The following is a 27718-nucleotide window of genomic DNA, read 5'->3' as shown; positions in this document are numbered from 1 at the left end:
TTAAAAGAGGAGAGTTTGGCTCTCAGCCTTTCACTTGTTTCTCCCTTTGGCTTTTCTCTGACACTTATGCTCACCTTTGGTGCCTTCTGAAAGGCTTTGCTTAAGAGAAGAGAACTTATGGGAGGGGAGGGAGGAATGGAGCAGAGGGAATATGAATAATCAAACTTCATTCATGTGCTTAAAATTTTTTTTTTCCCTCTGCTTCTGTTGTGTGTGTTTAAAATGACTCCTTTGGAAACTCATTCAGATTTCAGACAATACTTGAAACAATTCTAAATTGTTGTAGGATAATCAGTAAGCTTTTCAAGTAAATCCATGTAATAATCTAGTTTCCTCTAAGGGAAATAATAAATATACATTTTAAACAGGAGGAAATATGTTTCTTTTAAGAAAAGAAATTATTCTTTTTCTTGACTTGCAAAAATAACTAATAGGGGAAGTGAGGGGCGACTGGGTTTAGGAAGTCAGGTTTGTGTTCATGTATTTGTTATGTGAAAACTTGAGAAAGATGTGTGCTTTGCAGCTGACACTGGAGCCATTAGCCTGACATTCATTAGCTGTCCCTCTATGGCTGTCTTACTAATTAACATTTCCTCACTAATCAGTGTTTTCTGTCCCCACTGTATTCTATACAGTACTTTCTCATTCAAGCTTAACTTTGGAGAAACAGACATTCAGTGTAATCAGTCACAAATCCTTAAGGTGGCAGTTTGTCACTTGTTTGTGTCCTTTTGTCTAGACTTTGTTAATGAAACATTTTTTGAATATCTTCTGAGTGTTCGACATCGTTAGTATAGCAGTTAAATCTGGAAGAAGTCACCAAGGTAAAAATGGAGCAGAGCTTTGAAGGTTGATTAGGTGGGGATGCTATCAAACTCCTTATATCATATGTGCTTTAGTGGTTTGTGAATAAAATAGCATTGATGGTAGAATGTAAATGAGATAATATATATAAAATGCTTAGAATGGTGTCTGCCATGTAGCCTGTGCTCAATAAATGTGAGCTCTTAGAACTAGTTGTCTAGATTGTAGGATATGAAAGGGAAATTCTGCATGCCACTCTAAGGAACCTTTTATTATGGGCATTGGGGAGCTATTAGACGTTATTGAGGCAGGTTTTCTTTTTCTTTTCTTTCTAATCCTTACCCGAGGATATTTTTTATTGACTTTAGAGAGAGAGGAAGTGGGGGTTGGGGGGGAGGGGAAGAGAGAGAGGGAGAAACATCCAGCGGTTGCCTCCCGACCAACTAAGCCACATAGCTAGGGCAAGGAGGGTTTATTTTTTTCTTTTAACCTTTTATTTTGAGATAACTGTAGATCCACATGCAGTTGTAAGAAATAATATAGAGATCCATATGCACTTTTTCCAGCTTCCCCCAATGGTAACTTCTTGCATAACTATAGTACAATACAACAAGAAGATATTGATTGACATTAATAAAGTCTATCCACCTGATTGAGACTTCACCAGTTTTACCTGCATTCATTTGTGTGTGTATTCTATGCAGTTTTTCACATGTGTAGATTTGTATGAGCTACCACCATAGTCAAGATAGAAAATACGTCCATCCCAAGGATTTCTCCTGCTACCCTTTATAACCACAGCCATCCCTTTCCTCTCTCCCCTAAGCTCTGGCAACCATGATTCTGTTTTCCATCTCTATTTGTCATTTTAAGTATTGCATATAAATGGAATCATATAGCATGGACTCTTTGGAGATTGGCTTTTTTCGTTCAGCATTATTCCCTTGAGATCCATCTAATTTGTTGTGTATAACAATACTTCTTCCCTTTTAATTGTGAGTAGTATTCCATGTTGTAGATAAACCATAGTTTGTTTAACCATTCCCCTACTGAAGGATATGAGAGTTATTTCTAGTTTGTGGCTATTACAAATAAACCTGCTTTTAATGTTTATGTGTAGGATTTTGTGTGAATAAGCTCTATTTCTCTGAAATGCCCAAGAATGCAGTTGCTGGGTCATTATAAGTACATGTTTAGTTTTATAAGAAACATCAATATTTTCCACAGTAGCTGTATAATTTTATATTCCCACCAATAATGTATGATGCATCCAGTTTCTCTGCATTCCTGCCAATTTTGGTGTTATCTTTATTTTTTTAATCTATTGGGGTTACATTGGTCAACAAAATTATAAAGGTTTCAAGTGTACAATTCTGCAATACATCATCTGCACATTGCATTGTGGGCTCATCGTCCAAAAATTTAGTCTCTTTCATCAGCATTTGTCCTGTTTACCCTTTTCCACCTGCCTCTCCCCAGTAATCGTTTTCTTTTTTTAAAGATTTTATTTATTTACTTTTAGAGAGAGGGAAAGAGATGGATAAAGAAAGGAAGGTAAACATCAATATGTGAGAGATACATTGATTGGTTGCCTCTCACATGCCCCCAGCTGGGGACCTGGCCCACAACTCAGGCATGTACCCTGACTGGGGTTTGAATCAGTGACGTTTCTGTTCACAGGCTGGTGCTCAATCCACAGAGCCACACCAGCCAGGGCATCCCCATAATCTTTATTTTAGCCATTCTGATAGGTACGTCTGTTATCTTATTATAGTCTTAATATGTGTGACCCAATGGCTAATGAGGTTGAGCTGATAAGGGAACTTTTTAAGACTTGATATTATCTTGGGAAGATTAGTTCTAAGGCAATTGTAGGGGGAAAAAACCTGTATAGGAGAGAGAAAAAAGACAGCAGTCAGGAGGCTCCTGTGTTAGCCCATGTAAGAGAAGCCATGGGTCTATATCTAAGCATAATAATGAGATGGAGAGGGGAGAGAGACTTAGGGGCATCTCTGGAAGGGGAGGGACACATTGGAGTGCCTAAAATTGGTGGTAAGAATGAGTTTGCTTTTAAGAAGGTTGAATTTGAAGTGCATCCAGGTAAAGTTATCAGTAGATGGACAGAGCACAGGGAAGAAGGAGGACTGGGAAAAAATTGAGAGTCATTAGTTCGTCCATGTATATGAAGCCTTGGGAGTGAGCAGGCTTGCCCAAGGATGGCGTGTGGAGCAGTAACTGGTAGAACCCGGGAAGTCAGTGTGTGGTCCTGTGAAATCTCGGGGCAGGATCCCTCTGCAGTTGGTTATAGTAGAATTGACATTAGGGCCTGCAATGGCAGCTGTAAGCTTTTCCTGTACAGGTGGAGAAGAACTAGAAATAGAGTCACTGTTGTGCCTTTTGTCCCCAAAATGATAAACTCAGGTATCAGACCGCAAGTTTCATTCATGTGATCAAGCTTTATCTTGGAGAACAGGAAGACTAATGACACTTTTATAAAATCTCAGGAAGCTTATATGAATTTCATTTTTATTATTGTTTCATGTTTCTTAAACTTTTAAATTTGATCCTGGTTGTTTTTTTGGGTTTTTTTTTTTTTCCTTTTTTATTATATCCTTGTACCCTTTGAAAGTTTTTATACTTATTTTCATTAGTTTTCTTTTTATTTGCTTAGCCTTGACCTAAGCAATAAAATCTTAGATTTATGCAACCAAGTTTTTGGACACATTAAAGTGAATGCATAACTATCAAATGTTTTAAAAGTTTACATATCACCTAGAATGTTCTTGCATTTAACCTGTCAAAAACCAAAATTTCTTAGATGTATTGATCTTGAATTTGTCTCATATGTTAACAGTTTGCTGATAGAGGGAATCAGCAGGGTGACAAAAAATTTCTGGTTCAGAGATGGTATAAAAAAATGGATAATTTAAGTAGTTGCGAAGCAGAATGACTATATAAGCATATAGTCGGGGTTTTTTCTTAATGTAAACTAGTAATTGGATAGAGATTGCAATTTAATGTCACATAATCATAACCATCACTTCTATAGTAGTTATATAGAGAAAATCTGGTTGCCAGGTATACATTTTCCCTCAGAGGGGGAAAAAAAGAGAAAACTACACCAAGGAACAAAAGATAAGAATAAATCTGTGGCTCTTAATTGGAATACAAGGTTTTACTCACCATCAGTAGCCTTAGTTGGTCCAAAGTCAGAAGCAAAGCACCAAGGAACAAATTCTGATTTTAAACAGGCCAGTGATTTTTTTTTTAAATCAATCTGTAAGCAAAGTTGCCGAGTGCACAGTTTGCCAATATTTTAGTATTGTGGACACATCTTTCCTTTGAAATACTCTTTGGGAAAATTGCTTTTGTCAGTCACATTTTCAAATATTTGTGCCGCATCTGTTTAGAGATTATGAAAGTAAAAATGATGCATTTTCACACCTATCTTTGTTTAGGACTATTAAGTTAATTCTGTGGCCACACACAAGTCCATGCTTAGCAGACATCCTTTAATCCTGAGGTGCTACTACGGGTGCTTCCTGTTGCTGTTAGTTCTTTGACCTAAGTACTAACGTTGGCTGGTGTTAGGCTGGTGTAATTTCAGCAGACATGAAGATTTATGTCTAGACCACTCCTTAACACTGTACTGCAGCTGAGGCATGGTTCTCAGGGCACAGCTCCTTTTCTTATCATTGCACGCATACATAGGCATATGTAGATCACATAACTCCATGAGCCCTGGTTTGTTTCTTTATTTTAAGATGTGGTGCTTTTTCATTTTTTAAGTTCAGTGAACATTTGAGCACTTTCCAAGATGCATGCACAGCACTGAATGAAGTGGATCTGCTGCATATAAAGAGATCTTGATGCTGGACCTGCCTACCCTCCAACAGAAGCTTAAACTCGTAGACATGTACATAGATTACTGTAATGCAGATGCTATGGAAATTAATGAGAAGGCAAGAGTGTTTCAGTCTTTGAAATCAGGGAAGACTTCAGGAGGAGGTAGCAATTGATGGGAGACTTGAGGAATAGGTAGAATTTGGAAAAAGGAAGAACATGCCTGGCAGAAGAAAGTTGTGGACAGGGCCAACTAGGATCATGTAGATATAGAGGAATAGGTTAGTAAGTTTCAGATGATGTATGTGTTCTTAAATAATAGGCCAAGGAGTTTGGATTTTAGTTGCTTTAAATTAAAGTATAAGCAAAAGCAGGACAAAGCTATTTAATGCTTTGCCAACCTTTTTTATTGTGTAATTGTTTTCTTACTGCTCCCAGACCAGAGCTTAGGGTGACTTGTTTTTCATTAGCACGTCAAATCTAGAAAAGGAGGAAGAATGGAAAATAAGCAGAAGTCAACTAAAGTTCATGTGCCCGTATGACTGCTTTCTGTCTTTTATTTTTTTCCCTTCTCTCAAAAGTGTACTGTTGGTGGAATGTTCTTTCTAGCAAGTTAAAATGTTCTGCCTCTAGGCAAGGTAACAAAGCATATATTCACAAAGTCCAGTGACCTTTACTTAGCATTTCCTTTAGTTTCATGTTAGGCTGACCCTTTAACCTGGGCTGGAATTTTCATAATCAGTGAGTTGAAATATTTTGAAGTTATATCCTAGAGATCAGGATGTGGATCTAATCTCTTCATCACCAGGAAATATGATTCTGAGATATATTATTAGGTGAGAATTATGATCTCATTATAGAAAACGTGCAAATTATAGAATATTATAGAAAAAATAAATCACCATTATCCCCTCTACCCAAAGACAACTATTGTTACTAGGAAGTAGTTTTGTTTAGTGCCTTAACACTTTTAGAGGGTTTGACTCTGAAAGCTTTTTCTTAAGGACTAAGGGTGTGTGAATTTGTCTATACCCTTGTGTTTTCAGGGTGAAGGAAATTCATATTTGCAGTCTGCACGATTTTTCTCTTGATTGGTACGCAGTGACTCAGCACATTTTCTGCACAATCAGTGACAGGATGAGTAAGAACACCTGCTTTTTTTTTTTTTTTTTTTTCCTCCTGTAAACATCCATAAAGCTTTATAGAGCTCAGTACGAGTAAGATAAGGGCATCTGGCCTGGTGCCAGGTGTTGGTCTCCAGTAGCAGTCCAGAGCTTTCTGGTGGGGATGACAACAGCGCTGCTATTGGTGCAGAGCCCAAGGGGCTCTGCCGCATGGTAACTGAACCACACAGCACGTGGGTCTTTGTGGGTCTCCTGAGGCTGGCCTTGATCCTAAGCTCTTTTACGAGCTGCGACAGGGCTGCTGCTGCTTTCCTAGGAAGTGCTGCTTAAGTGAGGTAAATATAGCCTGTTGGCTTGAGTTGAAGGAGCTTTCTGTTAAAAAGGAAGAAAAGAATTGGAACTAGCTTCCTGCTTTTTAAAGCAGTTTTAAATACCTCAGTCTTTATTTTAAGATGGATAACTTGGAAGCTACAAATGCTTAATGAAAACTTTTTCAATGAAATCTTGGTTCTGCTTTTAGGTAGCCTTCTGCAAATTCTTTTTAATGCCTCACTATTCATTCCCTCTCTCTTAATCAGAAATTAAAATATTAATGACAGAACAGGAAACTAGGCCTGCAGAAAGTTTTGCAACAGTTGAATCTGTTAACATCAAAATTACAGACTAATATGAAGTTAATTGGCCACACTGAAGTTCTCTGATAAGTAGGATTAAACTCGTCTCTCCCTTCCCTCCCTATGCCCTTTTCAGGGAGTTAGCCTATTTAGATCATTAGGTGTTATACATGTTTAAATTACTTAATATTATTTTTTGAATTAGCTGTTCAAAGAATCGTCTTGAATTAGCTGTTCAAAGAATCGTCTTAACTCTATTGTAGCAGATGAAAACTTCTATTTACGAAAGCTGATACATTGTTGAACAGTCACTTAGTTTTCTTAAATGTTGTATTCTTACAGTAGCAAAATAGCCAAACTGCCCAAATCATCATGTTTTGTTTGCTTCTCACCATTGTCAGCAGTTCCAGCCAGTTCTGAGGTCTGGGAGGGTCACATGATGCTACCACTGATGTCTTATATAGAGCATTTAACGTGGTACTAGGCACTCAAGGAAGTTTTATTTATAAATCTCATTTGGGCCTTTTTTTTTTTTTAAAGCCAAAGCCTGAAACTCTTAAGAGATTTTGTCAAATGCAAAAGACAACATTCTACTATCTGAATCAATGATTCCCAGCCCAGGCTGCATATTAAAGTTATTTGAAGAACCTTTCAAAAAATACTGATGCAGTATTTAAACTAGTCTCTGGGGTAGCTCTCAGGCATCAGTGTTGTTTTAAAGCTCCCCTGGTGATTCTGTTGTGTATCCGGCACTGAGAACTTCTGCCCTAGATGTCATGGGATGAAGTCTCTTCTATTCCCTCAACCAGTGGGACTCCCTGTGTTTCCTGTAAGGTTTTTTAACCTCCCGTGATTCATGTTCAGTGTGATCCCTAGAAACCTTATCATTTAATAACAAAGTGAATCTCACACCCCAGTGTAATAGGAACTTTGAATAAGTTCCTTGGAAGTTAGCTTATTTATGAAACAACTAAAAGCCCTCAAATTCCTGCTGGTTATAGAGTAACACTGGATTAGGAACTGTGGGAAAACACTTTTATCATGGTGGTGATGTGCAGTTATATCCATTGGTTTATTAACAGCTGATCCTCAGCGTGAGGCAACATGGCACAGTTACAGATGAGTGAACTAGTAGTTACAGATGAAATGTGTAAATTAATTCATAGCTGCTGACCCGTAGGGCTGAGATTACCAGTTTCCTGACTGAATAGTAGGCTCTTTCCACTTTATTTTGCTTCCTCCTCATAAAGATTTCATTGTAACATTTTGCTGTCCCCCTTGACTAAACTGGCCATGATTTGGAAGTTCTTAAGGGAAGAGCTTGAGTTGGCCAGGATCCTGTAAATAACCCATTGAAGTACAGATGTGATGAGAATAAAAGAGGAAATGTCCTTGGTAGGTTTCTTTAACTTGGGGATAGGGAAGATGGAAAAGCCCGATATCAGCTGGTCTTGGGAGGGCATTGTCTCTTTAAATTTTGTTAATTTAAAAGAAAATGTTAATTTCTTTTTAATTTAGTTTTTAATATCTTGAGTCTCTTGAAACCTGTATCTAAAATTGCACAACAGTTCCCCTTAAAAATGTGTCTCCCTAGGAGGCTGGGCCATGTACAGAAAAGCTTTCACTTGGACCAGAAAGGTTGAAAAGAAGAGGCTGCCCATTCTGTGTTTGTGTTAAGGTCTTGTGAATTAAGGGGAGGGGAGGGAGAATATGCTGTAGGATATTCTGATTGTGCCCCAGAGACTGCTGTCTTTGTGGGACATGCCAGACAAGAGGAGTAGCGCAGCTTTTAATCCCCTCAGAAGCTGGGAGGCATCTCTGGGTTGCCAGTCAATGCCTGACATCTCTACATTCACAAGAACTTGGATGAATCCTCAGTCCCCAGGCTCAGGAAGGCCACCCTGCTGTCACCCAGCTGTCAGGAAGGGATTGTTTAGCCTGGAGAATGATTTCTGGCCCCTGAAGCTTGTCCCAGGGGCCTCCATACAGGGGAAAGCCCATGGTTGTCCTGTCAGCAGACATTCCACTCTGGCAGCCTGTGAAAATGAGATGGGACAAACTAGATAAGCGGTGTGTGTCCCTGCAGTGTGGTGGGTGTGCTGTGTTATCACAGACACAGGCATGGTGTTAGTGCACACAGAACAGGGCAGGTCTCTTGTACAAGCATCTCTGTTCACTTGTGGATCGCATGTTCCTTGTTGCCCTCACCAGATGGGCATGTATGTGACTGTGTTTCCCTGATCTTTGGTTGAACTATAGTAGAACCTGAATTTCATTGTTCCCTTTTAGCTTCCCATGTCCCCACCCTACTCCGTCTGCATCACCTTGGTAGGAAAAACAATGCTCAGTGTCTCCTAGTCATATAGTCCTTGGGAAGATATAAATAGCAGTAGGATTTCCTTGTTTAATGTTTTCTCAACTCCTGAATCAAACAGTTATTTTCCCCTTGGAAAAAACCAACTGTTGCAGACTCCTCTCGCTGTGGCTGTGTCATCTGGCCTTGGAGGAGCTTTTGTTGTGTGTGTAGTGCTCCTTGAGAGAAATGAAGAGAAATATACCCTCATCCCTTTCCAGGAGAGTCTGTAAAAAGTTACTTCTGAAAAGGATTTAAAGCATCATAATGTAAAAAAACACAGGCCTCATAAAATATATCCTCCTAGATCAGCGTACATCAGGTTTAGCTGTTTAGCTATCTAGGGCTGCCTTAGCACGACTGACATTTGGGACCAGATACTTCTTTGTTTCGGGGGGCTGTCCTGTGCATTGCAGGATGTTCAGCAGCATTTCTGGCCTCTATCCACTCGATGCTAGTAGTGAAAACTAAAATGGCTCCAAACATTGCAAGATGGGCCCTGGGCAAGCAAAATCACCCTCACTTGAGAACTACTGGGCTATACTGTCCAATACTGTAGTCACAAGCCACATGTAGCTGTTGAGTGTTTGAAACACGGCCAGTCCGAATTGAGACGTGCTTATGTATAAGGTATGGACCAGATTTCCCCTGGTGATCCTATTGTGAGCCAGCCAGACTTAGTACAAAAGAAAAGAAAAAGAGAGTGTAAAATAGCTCATTAATAACTTTTGATTGATTACATGTTAAAAGATAAGATTTTGTTGTATATGTTGGGTTAAATATATTATTAAAATTAATTTCACCTATATCTTGTTCTTTCTTTTTTTTTTAAGTATATTTTATTGATTATGCTGTTACAGTTGTCCCACTTCTTTTCCCTTTGCTCCCCTCTACACAGTACCCCGCTTCCCTCCAGCAATCCTACCTCCCTTAGTTCATGTTCATGGGTCATGCATGTAAGTTCTTTGGCTTCACCCTTTCCTATGTTATTCTTAACTTTCCCCTGTCTATTTTGTACCTACCAGTTATGCTTCTTAATCCCTGTACCATTTCCCCATTTATTCCCCTTCCCCCTCCCAGCTGATAACCCTCCAAATGATCCCCATACCTATGACTCTGTTTCTATTCTGGTTGTTTGCTTAGTTTGTTTTTATTTTTTAGATTCAGTTGTTGATAGTTGTGAGTTTGTTGTCATTTTAATGTTCATAGTTTTGATTTTCTTTTTCTTAAATAAGTCCCTTTAACATTTCACATAATAAGGGCTTGGTGATGATGAAGTCCTTTAGCTTTACCTTGTCAGGGAAGCATTCATCTGCCCTTCCATTCTAAATGATAGCTTTGCTTGATAGAGTAATTTTGCTTGTAGGTCCTTACTTCTCATCACTTTGAATACTTCTTGCCAGTCCCTTCTTGCCTACAAGGTTTCTTTTGAGAAATCAGCTGATAATCTTCTAGGAACCCCTTTGTAGGTAATTCTCTTCTTTTCTCTTGCTGCTTTTAATATTCTCTATCTTTAACATTTGGCATTTGAATTATCATGTGTCTTGGTGTGGTCTTCTTTAGGTCCAACTTGTTTGGGACTCTCTGTGCTTCCTGGACTTGTATGTCTATTTCCTTCACCAAATTAGGGAATTTTTCTTTCATTATTTTTTTCACATAGCTTTTCAATTTCTTGCTCTTCCTCTCCTCCTTCTGGCACCCCTATGATTTGGACATTGGCACGTTTAAAGTTGTCCCAGTGGTTCCTAAGCTTCTTGTTTTTTTTCAATTCTTATTTCCTCATTTTGTACTGGTTGACTGTTTGTTTCTTCCCTATGTTCCAAATCATTAATTTGAACCTCAGTTTCCTTCCCTGCACCATTGGTTTTGTGTGGATTTTTCTTCCTTTTACTTAGCTTAGCCTTCACTTCTTCCTTTGTGCATTTGCTGTACTCAAGTATATCTGTCAAGTGTGTGAGCATCTTTATCACCAGTGTTTTGAACTCTGCATCTGTTAGGTTGGCTATCTCCTCATCAATTCATTCTCCCACTGGAACCTTGATCTGTTCCCTCTTTGGGGCCATACTTCTATGTCTCCTCAACTTGACAGGCTCCTGTGTTTGCCTCTGTGTCTTAGGTAGAACTGTCATACCTCTTATGTTGTAAGGGGCAGAGCCTTTGGTGTTCGTCAGTACAGGGTGACCTGTTTCACCAGGTTGTGGCGCTATAGATGTGGGAGGGGTCTGAGAGGGAACAATGGCGCTTGCTCAGTACTCGCCCATTTTCCAGGCTCTTCTCCTGCTTCCCATATGGGACTGGCAACCCTCTAGCTGTTGCCCTGGTTGTGGTTCCCAGAGTGGGTGGGTCTGTGGACGTTCTAGGATCGTGGGGACCCTTTAAATAAGCGGACTCTGCTGAGAGACTGGCAGTTTCTCCCTCTGCCCCAGCCCCCCACTGGTTTGCATAGTCAGAAGCAATGAGGCTTTATTTTCCCGGGCGCTGGAGCTGTGAGCTGTGCGGTCTGGTCTGGTCTGGTGCTGGGAGCGCTCCCAGGTGTCCCTCCCTACTTATTTTAATGTGTGACTCTGCTTTCTGCTGGCCTGCCACTGCTGCTGCCTCAGCCGCTGCTGGCGCACACTGCTTCCTGTCTACCCCAGCTGCGCCCCTCCTACCTGTCTGGTTGAGTATTTCTTCTTTATATCTTTGCTTGTTGGACTTTCATGCAGCTTCATTTTCTGGAACTTCTGGTTGTCTCTAGTTTTGAGGTAGTTGTATTCCTTCTTAGTTGCGGAGGGAGACCCAGCGTGTCTGTCTAGGCCTCCATCTTGGCCAGAAGTCTATATCTTGTTCTTTCTGAATGTGGCTACTAGAAAACGTCAGATGACATTTGTGGCTCTCACTATATTTATGTTGAACAGCACTAAACTGAGTGTAACCACTAATCTTGTTTTAGGCATTTAGTTCCCAGTAAATCACTAGATTAAAATTATTTTTTTTCACGTGGAAAAATTTCCTTCATACAGTAGAGTTATGGAGTCAGAGAATTTAAAATGTTACATATTACCAGTTTGCTCTCCTGAGTACCTACCTGCTAATGGTATATTAAAAATCGGTGCGTTGTTCAGATGATGTCCGTTTGTCTTACCTTTTTCTTCTTCGTGTATTAGGTTTTTATCTATTTGTATTAAGGTATATATAGTTTTATTTTAAAATAACTTATATTTCCTGGTTGGTGACATTGAATGTAGAAGTTGAGAGAGAGAAGCTTTTGAATCAACTTAGTAGATTATTCTGGATTTTGACCTTTTAGAAATTCTGGAACATAATCAGTATAAAGGCAGTGGTTAGAGGTGCAGGGTCAGTTTGCTTTCTCCTGCTTCCCCAGCACCTAGAGCAGTGCCTGGTATGTAACCAACCCCTCGGTAAATATTTGTTGAATGATGGCTTATAAAATCATGTCTTTTTCAGAAAAGCTGACTATTCAAAATATATTAGTTACCTGGTCACTTCTTTAGCTTTATTTCCTTTCCCCTTAATGCTAACTTCATTATGCAAAAAGTTTTTCTCTTCATTATTAAACCCATCCATCTTACCTATAATAGTTTCTGGCTTTAGGAAAAAATAGAGGTGATCTCCTTTCCATAGCTGGGCTTAATTTTCTATATCTTATTCATTTTATCATTTTTATGTAATTTTGGGGGGTTAATTCCAGATGGATTCATATACAGTGTAAAACCTGGATATGAGTTAGTTCATATCCAATCTGGTATTTATTGGTCCCCCGAAATATTCTCTGACTCTTGTTTCCCTACCTTGTCATGTTACTTTTTTTCTGCAAAAAGTGTAAAGGTTTTTTTTTTTTTTAATTATGTGTAGAATAGGCACAATTATTTAAAGTTAATAAATTTTTATTTGAGGGATTTCACATGTTCTAATTCCTTCCACCACCTTAGTTCCTCTCAAGTTTGAGTCTTAATCCCTTTTTAAAATAATTTTTGCTGAATACAGTTGTCTTGTCAGTCAGTCCACAATTCTTTTAGTTGGGTTTCTTTGATCTCCACTTGACTATGGACATAGTTCAAAAATTCCCCACCTATAATCATTGGGACCCAATTTCTTCAAACAATTTACTTTAGGGCCACAGTTAGGGTCAAAGTAGGTGGATCTGCCCTGTTTCTCAATTTCAGACACCCTTTAATCATGAGTAAGTTCTGATCATATTTACTCTTAAGTTACCACATCCTAGAATAGTACAGCTCTTCAGGATATACAAATACCTATAATAAAAAATATTTAATTGTTAGGTCTTTCATAGCTTTAGCAACTCTGTCGTGATACAGTTCCTCCCCACAGCTCTAACACATAGTTTTGTGAATAAAGGAAGCAACATATTACTCTGTGAGGTGTTTCCAACGATGCAGGTGTACAGAAAACCCCCCATCAGGATAGTCCTTAACTACCCTGTCATGTTATTTATGCCTTCCTATAGTAAGCCCTTATGGCTTGAATATACTAAGTCTTTTCTCTTGGTTCATTTCCGTTTTTAATCCATTCAGTCTTAGAATGTTGATAACTCACTTTGCAGAATGTTAATGTAGTAGGATAAATTTATTTTTACCTTTAAACAGACACATTTTTTTTTCTCCTGGCATGCTTGCCCAGGTAAGCTTTTTTAGGAAGCCTAGAGAGGAAGAGAATTAAACATCCAACCAAATAGTTACAAGTATGACATATCTGAGCAGGGTCGTATAAACTTGCTTTTATTATATAATAAAAGCAAGTTTATAATGTATCTGTCTTTTAGCATCTGCTCATCTTTGGTTTAAAAACAATCAGGAAGTGCAGTTTTGCAATTAATTAAAAATAGTTTATTTACATCCTAGTGTTCCAATCATCTGCTTGTGACTTTGACTTTGGAAACTACCATTTACTTATCATGAAGTTAGGTAAGAGAGTCAGAATTAGAGGATCACAGTTTATTTTAATCTGGTACTCACCTGGGGAAAGAGAAGAGAGCTGTCTGAAAGGATACCTATGAGGTCATATTTATTTGCTTTTGTTTTCTTTATTTTTAGAGAGAGAGGAAGGGAGGGAGAAAGGGAGAGAAACATCAGTGTGCGGCGGTTGCTTCTTGTGCGCCCCCAACTGGGGGCCTGGCCCACAACCCAGACATGTGTCCTGACTGGGAATCGAACTGACAACCCTTCAGTTCCCAGACCAGCACTCAATCCACTGAGTCACACCAGCCAGGGGTTGCTTCTTTTTTCTTTTCTTTTCTTTTAAAGGCACATAACATAGTGATCAGGAGCCTCAGCTCTGGAACCTGTATTCAAATCTCTGTGCGATTCAACATCTGCGTGCCTCAGATGGGGGAAATAATAGCACCTGCCTCATAGAATTGTTATGAGGGTTACGTTAATATCTGTAAAGCATTTAAAACAATACCTAGCACATAGTAAATGCCATGTTAGTTTGTTTTAAATAAATTTGCGCAAGATTTCCTGTTACCTTTGAGTAAGCAGTTTGCCTTCACAGATTCTTGCTGGTTGATCTGGCTATAAACAAGGAAGATTGCCCTAGCTTTCTCTGCTTCTTGGTAGTGTCCCAGAGGAGGTGAGATAAAAACAATCTCAGGTCAACAAAACAGAACTGAACGTACTAAAGCTAATAGCAGTTCTCTTTAGCAGTTACACTGGAGTACATATTCTTTAATAAGGTTAATTGAGCAAACTGGATAGATGTCTAATTGCTAGGAGCTACATTCTTTAATTCTGTAATCCCACTAGTGGAATTTATCTTAAATAATCCAGAAGGAGAAAAATAAACTGTAATTGTTTATTATACTATTGATAATAAGTAAAGCAGTGGATAATTGAAACAGAAGTAGAATGGTTAAGAAGATCTCCTCAATGGTTTATCAGGCAGCATTAAGTGATAATGATGCAGATAATGAAGTGACATGAAGATATTTTAGTTGACATTTAACACAGTGCCAAGCTCTGTGTTAGGGGCCAGGGATGCAAAAAAGAATAAGGCAGCCTGCCCTCCAGGAGCTCTTATCAGAAGCATCCCACTGTAGGATGCAGGTGCAGGGAAAGCATAAGAGGAAGGAAATAAATTTCCTGACCTTGAAAGAGTCTGGGAAAACTAAAGGAAAGAGGAAATAGTTGTGATAAACTATAAGGCTTATCAGATGATTACACTGGGGTAATATAGTTAATTCATATTAAATGTTCATTGTATACCCCATACTTTGCTAAGCACTTTTTTTACATTTTATTTTTCAGTTACAGTTTGCCTTCAGTATTATTTTGTATTAGTTCCAGGTGTATAGCATAGTGGTTACTTAGATAATCATAAACTTTACAAAGTGTTCCCCCTGCTATTTCTGGTACCTACCTGGCATCATACACAGTTATGACAATATTATTGACTAAACTTTCTGTGCTGAACTTTACATCTCTGTGACCATTTTGTAACTACCAATTTGTACTTCTTAATCCCTTCCCCTATTTCACCCAGTCCTGCAACCCTCCCTCCCCTCTGGCAATCATCAGTCTGTTCTCTGTGTCTGTACATCTGTTTTAATATAATTGTTTGTTAATTTTGTTCCTTAGATTCCACATGTAAGTGAAATCATATGGCATTTGTCTTTCTCTGTCTGACTTATTTCACTTAGCATAATACCTTCTTAGTCCATCCATGCTGTTGCAAATGGTAAGATTTCATTCGTTTTTTTTTTTTTTTTTTCCTTTTTTTAAAATGGCTGAGGAATAGTCTATTATATATGTGTATCACAGCTTTTTTTATCCACTTACTTATTGATGGGCACTTGGGCTGTTTTCTAGATCTTGTCTATTGTAAATAGCACTGCAACGAACATAGGGATGCTTATATTCTTTTGACTTAGTTTTTTAGGTTTCTTCAGATGTATACCCAGAAGTGAAATTGCTGGATCATAAGGCAATTCCATTTTTAATTTTTTGAAGTAGCTCCATACTGTTTTCCACGGTAGCTGCACCAATCTGCATTCCACCAACAATCCCTGAGGGTTCTCTTTTCTCTGCATCTTTGCCAGCACTTGTTTGTGGATTTATTAATGATGGCCATTCTGACAGGTGTGAGATGATATCTCATTGTGGTTTTAATTTGCATTTCTCTGACAATTAGTGACGTTGGGCATCTTTTCATATGTGTATCGGCCATCTGTATGTCCTCTTTGGAGAAGCGTCTATTCAGGTCCTCTGCCCATCTTTTAATTGGATTGTTTGTTTTTTGGTGTTGAGTTGTATGAGTTCTTTATGAATTTTGAATGTATGTATCATTGGAGAATATGTTCTCCCATTCAGTAGGTTGTCTTTCATTTTGTTGATGATTTCCTTTGTTGTACAAAAACTTTTAGTTTGATGTATACCCATTTGTTTATTTTTTCTTTTGTTTCTCTTTTCTGAGAACATATATCAGAAAAAATATTGCTAAGAGAAATGTCTGAGATTTTACTGCCTGTGTTTTTCTTTAAGGAGTTTTATGGTTTCAAGTCTTACATTTAAGTCTTTAATCCATTTTGAGTTTATTCTTGTATGTAGCATAAGTTGGTGGTCTAGTTTTACTTTTTTGCATGTATCTGTCCAATTTTTCCAACACTATTTATTGAATAGACAACCTTTATCCCATTGTATGTTCTTGCTTCCTCTGTCAAGTATTAATTGACCATATAGCCATGGGTTTATTTCTGGGCTCTCTGTTCTCTTCCATCAATCTATATGTCTGTCTTTATGACAGTACCATCCTGTTGTGATTGCTCTGGTCTTGTAATATAGTTTGATATCGGGTAACATGATACCTCCAACTTTGTTCTTCTTTTTCAAGATTGCTGTGGCTATTTCGGGTCTTTTATGGATCCATAGAAATTTTTGTATTATTTGTTCTGGTTCTGTGAAATACACCATTAGTATTTTGATAGAAATTGCACTGAATCTATAGATTGCTTTGGGTAGTATAGACATTTTAATGATGTTAATTCTTCCTATTAATGAGTACAGTACATGTTTCCACTTATTTACATCCTCTTCATTTTCTTTCTTCAGTATCTAATAATTTTACAAGTACGTGTCTTTTACCTCCTTGGTTAAATTTATTTTATTTTTTTGTTATAATTGTAATTTGGATTGTTTTCTTAGTTTCCCTTCCTGATAGTTCATTATTGATTTCTAAAAATGCAACCAATTTCTGAATATTTATTTTGTATTCTGCTACTTTACTGAATTCATTTATCAGTTCTGATCATTGTGTATTATCTTTTTAATGTATTGCTGAATTTGGTTTGCTAATATTTTATTGAGGATTTTTGCATCTTTGTTCATCAGGGATAATGGCATACAATTTTTTTCTTTGTTGTGTCTTTATCTGGTTCTGGAATTAGGATCATGCTAGTCTCGTAAAATGAGTTTGGGAGTCTTCCCGCCTCTTGAATTTTTTTGGAGTAGTTTGAGAAGGAGAGGTGTTGGTTCTTCTTTGGATGTTTGGTAAAATTTACCTGTGAAGCCATCAGGTCTAGAACTTTTGTTTGTAGGGAGTTTTTTGATTACTGCTTTGATTTCATTAGTTGTAATCAGTTTGTTCAGATTTTATTTCTTTTTGATTCAGTTTTAGAAGATAATATGTTTACAGGAATTTATCCATTTCTTCTAGATTGTCTAATTTGTTGGCTTATAGTTGTTCATAATATTTTCTTATGATCTGTTGAATTTCTGTGGTGTCAGTTGTTACTTCTTTCATTTCAGATTTTATTTTATTTTATTTTATTTTTCTTGGTGAGTCTGGGTTAAAGGTTTATCAGTCTTTTATCAGCTCGTGGCTTCACTGATCTTTTGTATTGTTTTTTTAGACTCTATTTTGTTTATTTCTGCTCTGATCTTTATTATTTCTTTCCTTTACTCACATTGGGCTTTGTTCTCTATCTAGTTCCTTTAACTGTAAGTTTAGATTGTTTATCTGAGATTTTTCTTGTTTCTTGAGGTAGACCTGTAATGCTATGAATTTTCTTCTTAGACTGCTTTTGCTGTGTCCTGTAGATTTTGTGTTATCATTTTCATTTGTCTCAAGCTATATTTTGATTTTTTTCCCTTGTATCTCATTGTTAACCCATTCTTTGTTTAGTAACATGTTAGTTTTCATCCATGTGTTTGTGTGTTTTCAGTTTTTGTGTTGTTATTGGTTTCTAGTTTCATACTATTGTGACCAGAGAAGATGCTTGATATGATTTCAATTTTCTTAAATGTATTGAATCTTGTTTTGTGTCCTAACATGTGGTCTATTCTAGAGAATGTTTCATGTGCCCTCGAAAAGAATGTATATTCTGCTGCTTTGGGATGACATGCTCTGATGATATCAATTAAATCCAGCCAGTCTAATATTTCATGTAAGGCCGCTATTTTCTTTGTGATTTTCTGCCTGGAAGATCTACCCAGTGATGTAAATGGGATGTTAAAATCCCCTACTATGCCAATATCACTGTCAATTTCTCCCTTTATTTTTAACAAGATTTTTAAAAATATATTTATGTGCTCCTATGTTGAGTGCATAAATGTTTACAAGAGTTCTATCCTCACCCTTGCCAGTGTGGCACAGTTGCTTGGAGTGTCATTCTATACACCAAAAGGTTGGGCCTTCAATTTCTGGTCAGGGTGCTTATCTAGGTTGCTGGTTTGTTCCCTTGTCAGGGCACATATGGGAGACAAAAATTGATATCTCTCTCTCTTTCTCAAAGTAATAAACAGATTTTTTTTTTATCATTTTATTTTTTAAATTATATTTTGTTGATTAAACTATTACAGTTGTCCTGTTTTGTCCCCCTTTGCCCCCTCCACCCAGCACCCCCCACTCCTTCAGGCAATCCCCCCACTATTGTTCATGTCCATGGGTCATGTGTATAAGTTCTTTGGCTACTCCATCTCCTATACTGTACTTTACATCCCCATGGCTAGTCTGTAACTACCTATTTGTACTTCTTAATTCCCTCACCTCTTCACCCCTTCCCCCACACTCCCCTCACATCTGGCAACCATCAAAATCCTCTCCATATCCATGATTCTGTCTCTCTTATTCTTATTTGCTTAATTTCCTTTTTAGAGTCACTTGTTAATAGGTGTGTATTTATTGCCATTTTATTGTTCCTAGTTTTAATCTTCTTTTCTTAACTAAGTCCCTTTAACATTTCATATAATAATGGTTTGGTGATGATGAACTCCTTTAGTTTTTTCTTGTGTGGAAAGCTCTTTATCTGCCCTTCAATTCTAAATGATATCTTTTCTGGGTAGAGCAATCTGGGTGCTTTTCATGATTTTGAATATTTCTTGCCAATCCTTTCTATCCTGCAAAGTTCTTTTTGAGAAATCAGCTGACAGTCTTATGGGAACTCCCCTGTAGGTAATTTACTTCTTTTCTCTTGCTGCTGCATACTAAAGTAATCAAGTTAGTGGTAGCAGTGGAGGGATAAACAAATAGACCAATGGAATAGAGTCTACAAATAAACCCATACAAGTCTGGCCAACTGATTTATACATAGGTGAAAAGCAATTTAATGGAGAGATAATAGTCTTTAATAGGTGGTATTGAAACAATGAGACATCTAGAAGCAAAAAAAAAAAAGAAGAAGAACCTTACACCTTATACAAAAATTAACTCAGGGTGAATCATAGATCTAAATGAAAAACTATAAAACTTTTAGAAAAAAAACAGTAGAAAATACTCACGACCTAGAGTTAGATGAAAAGTTCTTAGACATGGCACTAAAAGCACAATCCATAAAGGAAAATAAGTAAATAAATTACACTTGATCAAAATTTAACTGTTGTTCTCTGAATGACCCAATTAAGAAGATAAATACATGCCATCAAATGGGAGAACATATTTGCAAATCATCTGGCAAACGATTTGAATCCATAATAGAAAATAACTTTCTAAACGCAACACTAAGAAAACAATCCACTTAGAAAATTGGCAAAAGACTTGAGCAGACACTTCACCAAAAAGGATGTGTGAGTGGCAAAAAAACACAGGAAAAGATACTAAACATCATCAACCATTAGGGCAATGCAAATTAAAATCTTGAGGAGACACTGAGCCACATCTGTTCAAACAGCTAAACTGAAAAAGTGAGAGTTGCATGTGATGATGAGAATGTGGAGAAACTGGGTCTCCCATAGATTGCTAGTAGGAATGTAAAATGGTGCTGTGATAAATTTCCATGACAGTTAACGTTCGAAGCATAAGTGATGTCCAGCTGCTCTGTATACTTCTTGTGCTGTTGAAAATTAAAACAAGAAGTGAGATCTCCATTCCTGTGCAAATTTGTAGTGGAGATTTTACACACAAATGCGCGCGCCTCCTGAGCTTAAATTACAGTTCCAGCAGTGTTTTTCAGAAATTCTCATTATTTTGGAAATAGTGATGATGGTTGTACAACATTGTGAATATAATTAATGCTCCTGAATTTTATACTTAAAAATGGTAAACATGGAAATTTTTACATTATATGTATTTTGCCACAATAAAAAAATCTGTTTAATTCAGCCATTCAATAGCTTCCACCAACTTTCAATTGGAAGTGATCAATCTATAATGTAATGTCATAATAAAGGCAAATGTCAAGAGAAAGATCTAATAGAATTTTATAATGCCTTCCAAGTGATAAATATGCTCAATTAAAGTCATATGCTCATGGATTGCTTTTCAGTATTTGGCAGTACGTGTGTGAAAAGACATTTTCCTTCTTTTATTTTTCTTTCTTTTTTTCAATAAAGTATAAAATATTTTATTGCAGAGTATTATGTACAAAAAGGAAGTGTTTCCTTGCCTTTCTGTTTAAAAATGTAAAAAATTAACCACAATACTTTTAAAGTATATTGTGATTAGGTCATGGAGTGAGCTCTGCTGTTAAGAATGGAAAATGATCTACACAGGTTTGAAAAGACATTTTCAAAGAGGAAATTGTAAAATCTTGTCACAAATTGGTATTAACAGATAAAGATTTGCAATTGATTTTGATGAAAGGGAAAACGATTTTAAACTCCAATTGAGTGAAATGTCATTCTATTAGTAAATCTTTATTACAAAAAAGTTGTACTCAATTATTATTATATTTTGAATTTTGTCAGTAAACATTTTGTGAAAATTTGTTTTCTTTTGTAATATAAGTACCTCCATAATATCCCCAGTTTTACCTCTTGGCCCACAAAGCCTAAAATATTTGTAGTCTGGCCCATTATAGAAAATTTTGCCAAGCGTTGATTTTTTACTCTTCTTTTCTAATATATGATTTTAAGGCAATTCACAATTTCACCCTATGCTCCGTGTTAGCAGCATCCCACAAATTTTAATGTTATAATTTCTTCTTACCATTTAAGCTGAAACTACTTACTGATTTCCATTTGATGTCTTCTTTAACTCATATTATTTGTAAGTGTGTTGCATAATTTCTGAATATGTGGAGGTTTTCCTTGTTATCTTTGTTACTGAATTCTCACTGAGTTTCTGAGTTATCAAAGACCATACACTGTATTATGTCCGTCTTTTGAAATTGGTTGAGGTTTGTTTCATGGCCCAGCATATAGTCCATTTTGGCAGATGTCCAGTATACACCTGAAGTGGCATTACTTTCATTTTTTTCTTCTTTTTAAGCTTTGGCTATCCAAATAAGACTGGTTGGTCCTTGTAACATTCTGTTCCTACTCTGTACATACTCTCAGTTTCTACTTCCATATAATAGGTATGTTTGTATTTTTAATGTAACTTATTTCTTTATCAATCCAAAGGTTTTCTTTTCTTCCCCTTGTGGTTATAGGCAGCCTAAAGGTTTAAAACAAACAAACAAACAAACAACAACAAAAACCTTTGCATGTACTTGAACCTCAGCAGCCTTTATTTAGTTCATTATTAGGTGCCATAGTCCCTAACCACTAAAGAGGGGTTCACCTTATGCTGAAGAACTTTGTAGTTAATTCTTTTCTTGGTGCTGACTCATTTGTCATTGTGTATTATTCTCTTGAAACTGGTCTGCCTTGCCTTTGACAAAAGGGAAGCAGATGTGCTTCCCTTTTGCCTGGGCTGTGTAGTTTCTGGATACTAAGTAGCAGCCTGTGAGCTAAAGCTATTGTATTTGACGAGCAGTGCACCTAAGTGCCTATGTCTATGAGGACCCCTATGCATGAATTCTGCTCTTTCAGTTCAGCTAATATTTGGCATCTGTTCTGTGGGGGAAAGCCGGGGGGCAGGGGTAACAATAGACTACTTTGTGTAAGGCACAGTGTGTTAGGTGCTATAGCTCTTAACTCTTTCTTAATTTGGGGATCTATTCTTTCTTTCTATTTCACGGTAATTGCTGGAAATATTGTAATAATGTGAGAAAAGGGTGATGTACTTCTTATCTGTATTACCTAAGGAAAAATGCTTCTGCTTTTAGAATAGGAGGGCATATATTTTGAGTTACTTGTAGAGTAAATGTGTCCTGATTCTTGGCCCACCCTCCTTCTGCCAGTCATTGAATTACATGCATTTTTGTTCACCTGACTAATTGATATTTATAAGCTTTATAGCAAACATGTATAACTTTGTATTTCAACTCATGAGACCTTCTGCTTCATGCTGCAGAAATCTGGATATTGGAGCTCTTTAGCCAGGGTGAGAACCCTGTTCTGCTCTCCCTATTGCTGATAAAAGGGAAAGACAGGAGGCATGTGCACATACTGGCTCTTTCTGCATGACAGGGCTGTTTAATTGGGGTCGATCTTGAATATTTTGTCATAGAAAATGGATAAAAGAATTTGTAGTTAGTAGTGAAGTAATTGACTCTCAGTCCATATTGGGAAATGAAAAGTAAAACATTTTGGGGACAAAATATAAATATAAGAATGTACAACACAAAGAGTGAATTCTAACGTAAATATAGACTTCAATTCATAGTGATATGTCAGTATTGGCTCATCAGTAACACATGTACCAGACTAATGCAAGGTATTCATGATGGGAAGTGGATGGGGAGGAGAAGGGGCAGATAAGAAGGTACATGGGAACTCTCTGTACTTCCTGCTCAATGTTTCTGAACCTAAAAGTGCTAGAAAAGAAAATGAAGTCTATTCGTTTAGAGGTTTTAAGTATCTAGTTTAATGTTCCTTAGCAAGTTCATACCGTACAAGTTGATGTTTAACCCTGTGAGCCCTTGGAATTTCTCAGTTAAGATGAACCCGCCTTGCAATTTGAGCTGTCATGTCAGGTAAGAGTTGCTCTGATGTCTTCTCTCCCTATCTGCCCAAACAGCTGGAATGCCAGGATGCCTTGGAAACAGCAGCCCGAGCTGAGGGCCTTTCCCTGGATGTCTGTACGCATTCTCAGCTCAGAATTCTGGATGAGGAGCATCCAAAGGGGAAGTACCACCACAGCTTAAGTGCTCTGAAGCCCATTCGGACCACTTCCAAGTAAGAGGCTCTCCTGCTTAATGACTTCTCTGTGAAGCACCAAAAGGACTGTTGAAAATGTGGGTTGAGATCGGACCATCTGGGGAGCCCTGAGCCCAGTCAGGAGCTCTGTTTACCAGACAGTGTGTTATAAATGCCGGCTGGCGTCTCGGTGTGTGTTGACGGTTTTGCACTTTGGGTGTTCTCTCCTTAGACACCAGCACCCAGTGGACAATGCTGGGCTCTTCTCCTGTATGACTTTTTCTTGGCTTTCTCCCCTGGCCCGCCTGGCCCACAAGAAAAGGGAGCTCTCCATGGAGGATGTGTGGTCTTTGTCCAAGCACGAGTCTTCTGACGTGAACTGCAGAAGGTAGGCGTGTCTGGTCCACCCTGGCGTCCCACCTGCGGGATGCATAGGGCCTGAGCTAGGCATGTGGGTGCAGCAGTGTGGAGTCCTCAGCTCTGTGTCCTTTCAGGATCTGAGCTAGCCGATGGAGGGAGGGGAGCCTGGGATGACTTTCTCTTTGCTCTTCTGCTTTGTCTCCTATTTCACATTTACTCCTGTTTAACCACGGGCTTTCTCTCTCTCTCTCAGCCCCGCTTCTCTTCCTGAGTCTACAGGGAGATTTTGTTGCTGCCTTGTGACAGAATACATTTTTGTGGTAGCTGATTGTCATGATTAAACTCTAGTTTACACCTTTACATTTTACCACTTTACCTTCAGAAAGGGTTGGGGGGACCCTTGAAAAAGGAAGTTCTTATCCATAAACAAATTCTATGCAGGGATAATCTTTTTGGGTAGAAGGAAAGACTTGTTTTTATCATTTTCTGTATCCTAAGAGGCTCCCTATGCAGGGTAAATATGTAGTTGCCCTGGATGGATATCTTTTTTTTCAAGAAGGTGAAGGCTATGTACATAATTTTAAAGGAAAGACTTGTGTGAGTGGTGTCAAAGCCTGGAGACAAAAAGTGATGGCAGGAGGGAAGTTAGGGTGTGCATATTCCCTGGGGAGATGTGTAACGGAGGACATGTGCCCTTGTCAAGACTAGAGAGACTGTGGCAAGAAGAGCTGAATGAAGTTGGGCCAGAAGCTGCTTCCCTCCGAAGGGTTGTGTGGATCTTCTGCCGCACCAGGCTCATCCTCTCCATCGTGTGCCTGATGATCACGCAGCTGGCTGGCTTCAGTGGACCAGTAAGTTCTAACCATTCTTTCTGACAGTCTCCAGGGGCCCGGCCATGGCCAGCTCTAACACACTTGTTCTGTTGCAGGGGTTGTGCTTACCTTTGGGCTAGTTAGCAGCCTTAGAAATGCCTCCAGGTCTGTGGAAAGGGAACAGTTGATTTGGAGTGAATGGTGGCTTGTCAGCAGCTGGAAGGATGTGGGGGCTGTGTTGCCAGAAAAGAAATGGAACTGGCTTGCTTTCCGGGGGTGGGGGTGAAACTGACTGATTCTGGCTCTGCACAGAACTGTGCTCCTTTGCTATGTGTTGACATGAAATGGCAGTCTCGTTTTGGGAAGGTGTGTTTCTCCGTGCTGTGAGTGGGTGAGAGCAGTCTTATGTGGCATAAGTTGTTGAGCTAGTGCCGGTGGTGCACCAGGTGCCTGGAGGCAGTGTTGTCACATGGCTGACGGTTCTACGGCAGATGAGTCCTGAAGACACTAGAGGACTGTTGAGGTTTTTAGTGTCTAACCTGGAGTCCATTTCCAGTTTGGTCTATAGTGTAAACTGTGTGGCAAGTGTTGGGGTAGCAGCCGTGGTTTTTTCCTAGTGTGTACTGAAGCAGAGTAGGTAAGAGTGATGTTCATGCTATTTTTTGGACACCTGTTTCTTACACCTGCTGTGCTGCCTTACACTTGAGACTTTGATTAAATCTATTCTCTACATATTTGCCTTGAGGCATCGGAGCAGTAGTGCTACTATACTGTGCATTTTCCGTGTGTGGGTAAGCTGGAGGTTCATGGTTTTGGTAAGTATGTGCCAAAGATGCATGGTGATTAGGTAAAACTAATTTACAATTTTTCTGCTTTTTTTTTTTTTTTTTTTTTAATGTTTGATGCCTTTAAAAAAAGTTTTGATCTCTTTTCTGAAGCAGAGAATACTACTTTTCTGTTACTGGGTTTCTACGTTAATTGACCAACTAACACATTTTTGTGTAAGTTTTAAGTAAGAGGGACCATGTAACTGAATATTATGTGATTGATCAAAATGGCAAACGTTTTCATAGGGCCAGCTTCCCCCAAGAAGAGCTTCTGTCATTGTTTCACTACAGGGGTGGTGGCTGCTCTGATCTGTCATGGAATTCTTTCAATTGGGTAGCATGATATATACAGGCTTTTAAAATTACATTTGGACAATGCAAGAATTTCTGTGGCTCCCCTCACCAAAAAAATAAAATAAAATAATTCCATAGATTGTTGGGATTTTAATTTTTTACTTGGAAAAAAATTACCTATGCATGTTCAGTCTGGGGGCCTACAGTCACTCCCTTGAGCATCTGTGAATCTCTCTTTTAAGGCACAGCTCACTGAAATACTAATCTTTAGTAAATCCTTCTAGATGCCAGGGAAAGCTGAGAGCCTTCCTTTAAAAGGAAAACAGCAGCATGCTTTTCCTTCTCTCTACCCTTGGGGAAGAGCATCTTGAGGCCTGCATGAGTTCATGAGATTCATCCTAATAGTTGACAAAGCCATGGTCTCGTCCACAGTCTCTCTAATTGATAAAAAAGATTTAAAATTGTAAAGAATGCAAACATCTTGTTTGGAGCTCCCATTCTAATAAGTTTCTTTTCAATTGGAAATTGGACAGTCAGGCTGGTTTTGAAATTGGTCCTAGCAGTGAGCATACCTTCTGTCTGTGGACTTAAATCCTTTCGAGGAACATCCCTTTTAGATTTTTGCACACTTGCTAATATGGCACAACTTTCAAACTGGCTTAGTCTGTTCTCAGAGAAATCTACATAAGAACCCACTTCCCAAATATGGCATGTTTCTTATCTCCCCTCAGGCCTCACTGAACCTTGGTAGCCATATACAGAACAGATGAAGCACAATCAAGTTGTTGTGTTTTGTTTTTAAACTGTTGGCCAGCCAGGGCTGGACATTTATAATCAAGATGATCCAAGGATTCAGTGATGCCAGCAGACCAGCAGACTGTGCAGGGTGTCCAAGGATCACCATAATGTTAATGGAATACCAGCATACATAAGGGTATATGGTCCTGACCTAAGATGAGGGGCCAAATTGTTGAATATACAGAGATGATTTGTGGCCTTCTTGGATTAAAACAGTTTTAAAAGACCAGGCCTGACCTATGATGTGTGTGTAAGGAATTAGCATCTGCCCCGTAGACCTTCAAGAGAAGGCTACCTCCTGCAGTGTTCTATCTCTTGGTAAATGCTAACTCTCAGCTCAAGGGCCTTTGGGGGAAAAGGACAGTGAAAAGCCTCTAGAGAGGTAAGTTTTCCACCCTTCCAGCCTCTCTCCAGCTGCAGCTTGCTTGGTGCTGTCAGAATCTGGACTTGGGGGGAATCTCTCTGTAGTGGAACCAGTGACAGAAGCTGTTCTTTAGAATTTTCAGGATTGGCTGTATTCTGCGGTCAGAATGAGAGAGTCAAGCTGGGCAGAATCTCTCGCCAAGAGTTCAGGTAAGGTGATGTTTATTCACTGGGAATGTTTTCCACAGCCAGACAGCTATGCTGACAATCTCAAGTTTTCTCCCAGTTTGTTTAAATTTACGTGATATATTTATTATAGCTTTTTAAAACTAAATTTTGTTTGGATTTGCCATGAAAACCTTTTCTTTTTCTTTATCCCATACAAAATGATTTGAAATGTAATTGTTTTTTAAAAACCCTATATGTGTTGGAAATTCTTTAATCTGCTGTTTCCTCTTTTTCCCCCCCTTTGAAAGTTTTGCATAGTGTAAGCATTCATTATGTCTTACCTTCCCTGGCTCCTCCCTGTGGGAGGTCCTAACGCTATTACCGTGCTGAAAAATGGCACTCTAAAGGTATGGGAGAGAAAGAACCCCAAACTACATCCTGCTGTCCTTTCACGCCTTCCTTTGGAGACTGTTCCATCAGTGCCGAGGTGTGGGAGAAAGTGCTTTACTGCATCGCCATCTTACTGAGTTGCTTCACGTGAGGAAAATGGGGTTTTGACCCTGCCACTCAGTGACTCAGTTCCACATTTTGGATTGCATACTGGAAAAGAAGCCAATCTTCTTGCTAGTAAACCAACAACACAGCCGTATGCAGTGGTGACCCAAACAATGGATATAAACCTAAAAATCTGAGGGAGGGGAAAGGTGGAATACAATAGTTCTTGGAATCTGAAATCTCCTATTTGTATGATCAGGTTATTTACAGAGACTTGACACAGATCTGATTGGTGGGGATCTCTTAGGATCTAGTGGACATCTGGTATTCACCTCCTCTCAGGAAAAGTGAGATATACCAACTCACCCAGAGAGTCTGGGTCCTGGAATTCAGCATTAGCTGCCTCAGGACGGTGGTGTCTGGCCTCCATTTTTCTCGTCATTCAGAGC

At 38.5% G+C, this 27718-nt stretch overlaps 1 protein-coding gene and 1 non-coding gene across 3 annotated transcripts in view; one reads left to right on the top strand and one right to left on the bottom strand.

Annotated features, from left to right (window-relative positions):
- The window catches only part of ABCC5 (ATP binding cassette subfamily C member 5), an 85844-nt gene that overhangs the window by 5481 nt on the left and 52645 nt on the right, over positions 1-27718 (top strand). For both annotated transcript variants that reach the window (XM_090274613.1, XM_090274622.1), the window contains exons 3-5: positions 23034-23191; positions 23385-23540; positions 24216-24363. In XM_090274613.1, the coding sequence (XP_090130739.1) occupies positions 23034-23191; positions 23385-23540; positions 24216-24363 (462 nt within the window). The remainder of the gene's footprint in view (positions 1-23033; positions 23192-23384; positions 23541-24215; positions 24364-27718) is intronic.
- LOC150020976 (small nucleolar RNA SNORA18) lies at positions 13045-13174 on the bottom strand. The gene has a single exon (XR_016513714.1). It is a non-coding gene; the product is annotated as a small nucleolar RNA SNORA18 (small nucleolar RNA).

The sequence above is a fragment of the Furipterus horrens genome, unplaced genomic scaffold (genome assembly GCF_987537825.1).
Source record: "Furipterus horrens unplaced genomic scaffold, mFurHor1.1.pri manual_scaffold_1, whole genome shotgun sequence".
In the NCBI taxonomy this organism is placed as follows: domain Eukaryota; kingdom Metazoa; phylum Chordata; class Mammalia; order Chiroptera; family Furipteridae; genus Furipterus; species Furipterus horrens.
Note: the sequence above shows the minus strand (reverse complement) of the source record. Positions and strands in the feature narration are given on the sequence as shown.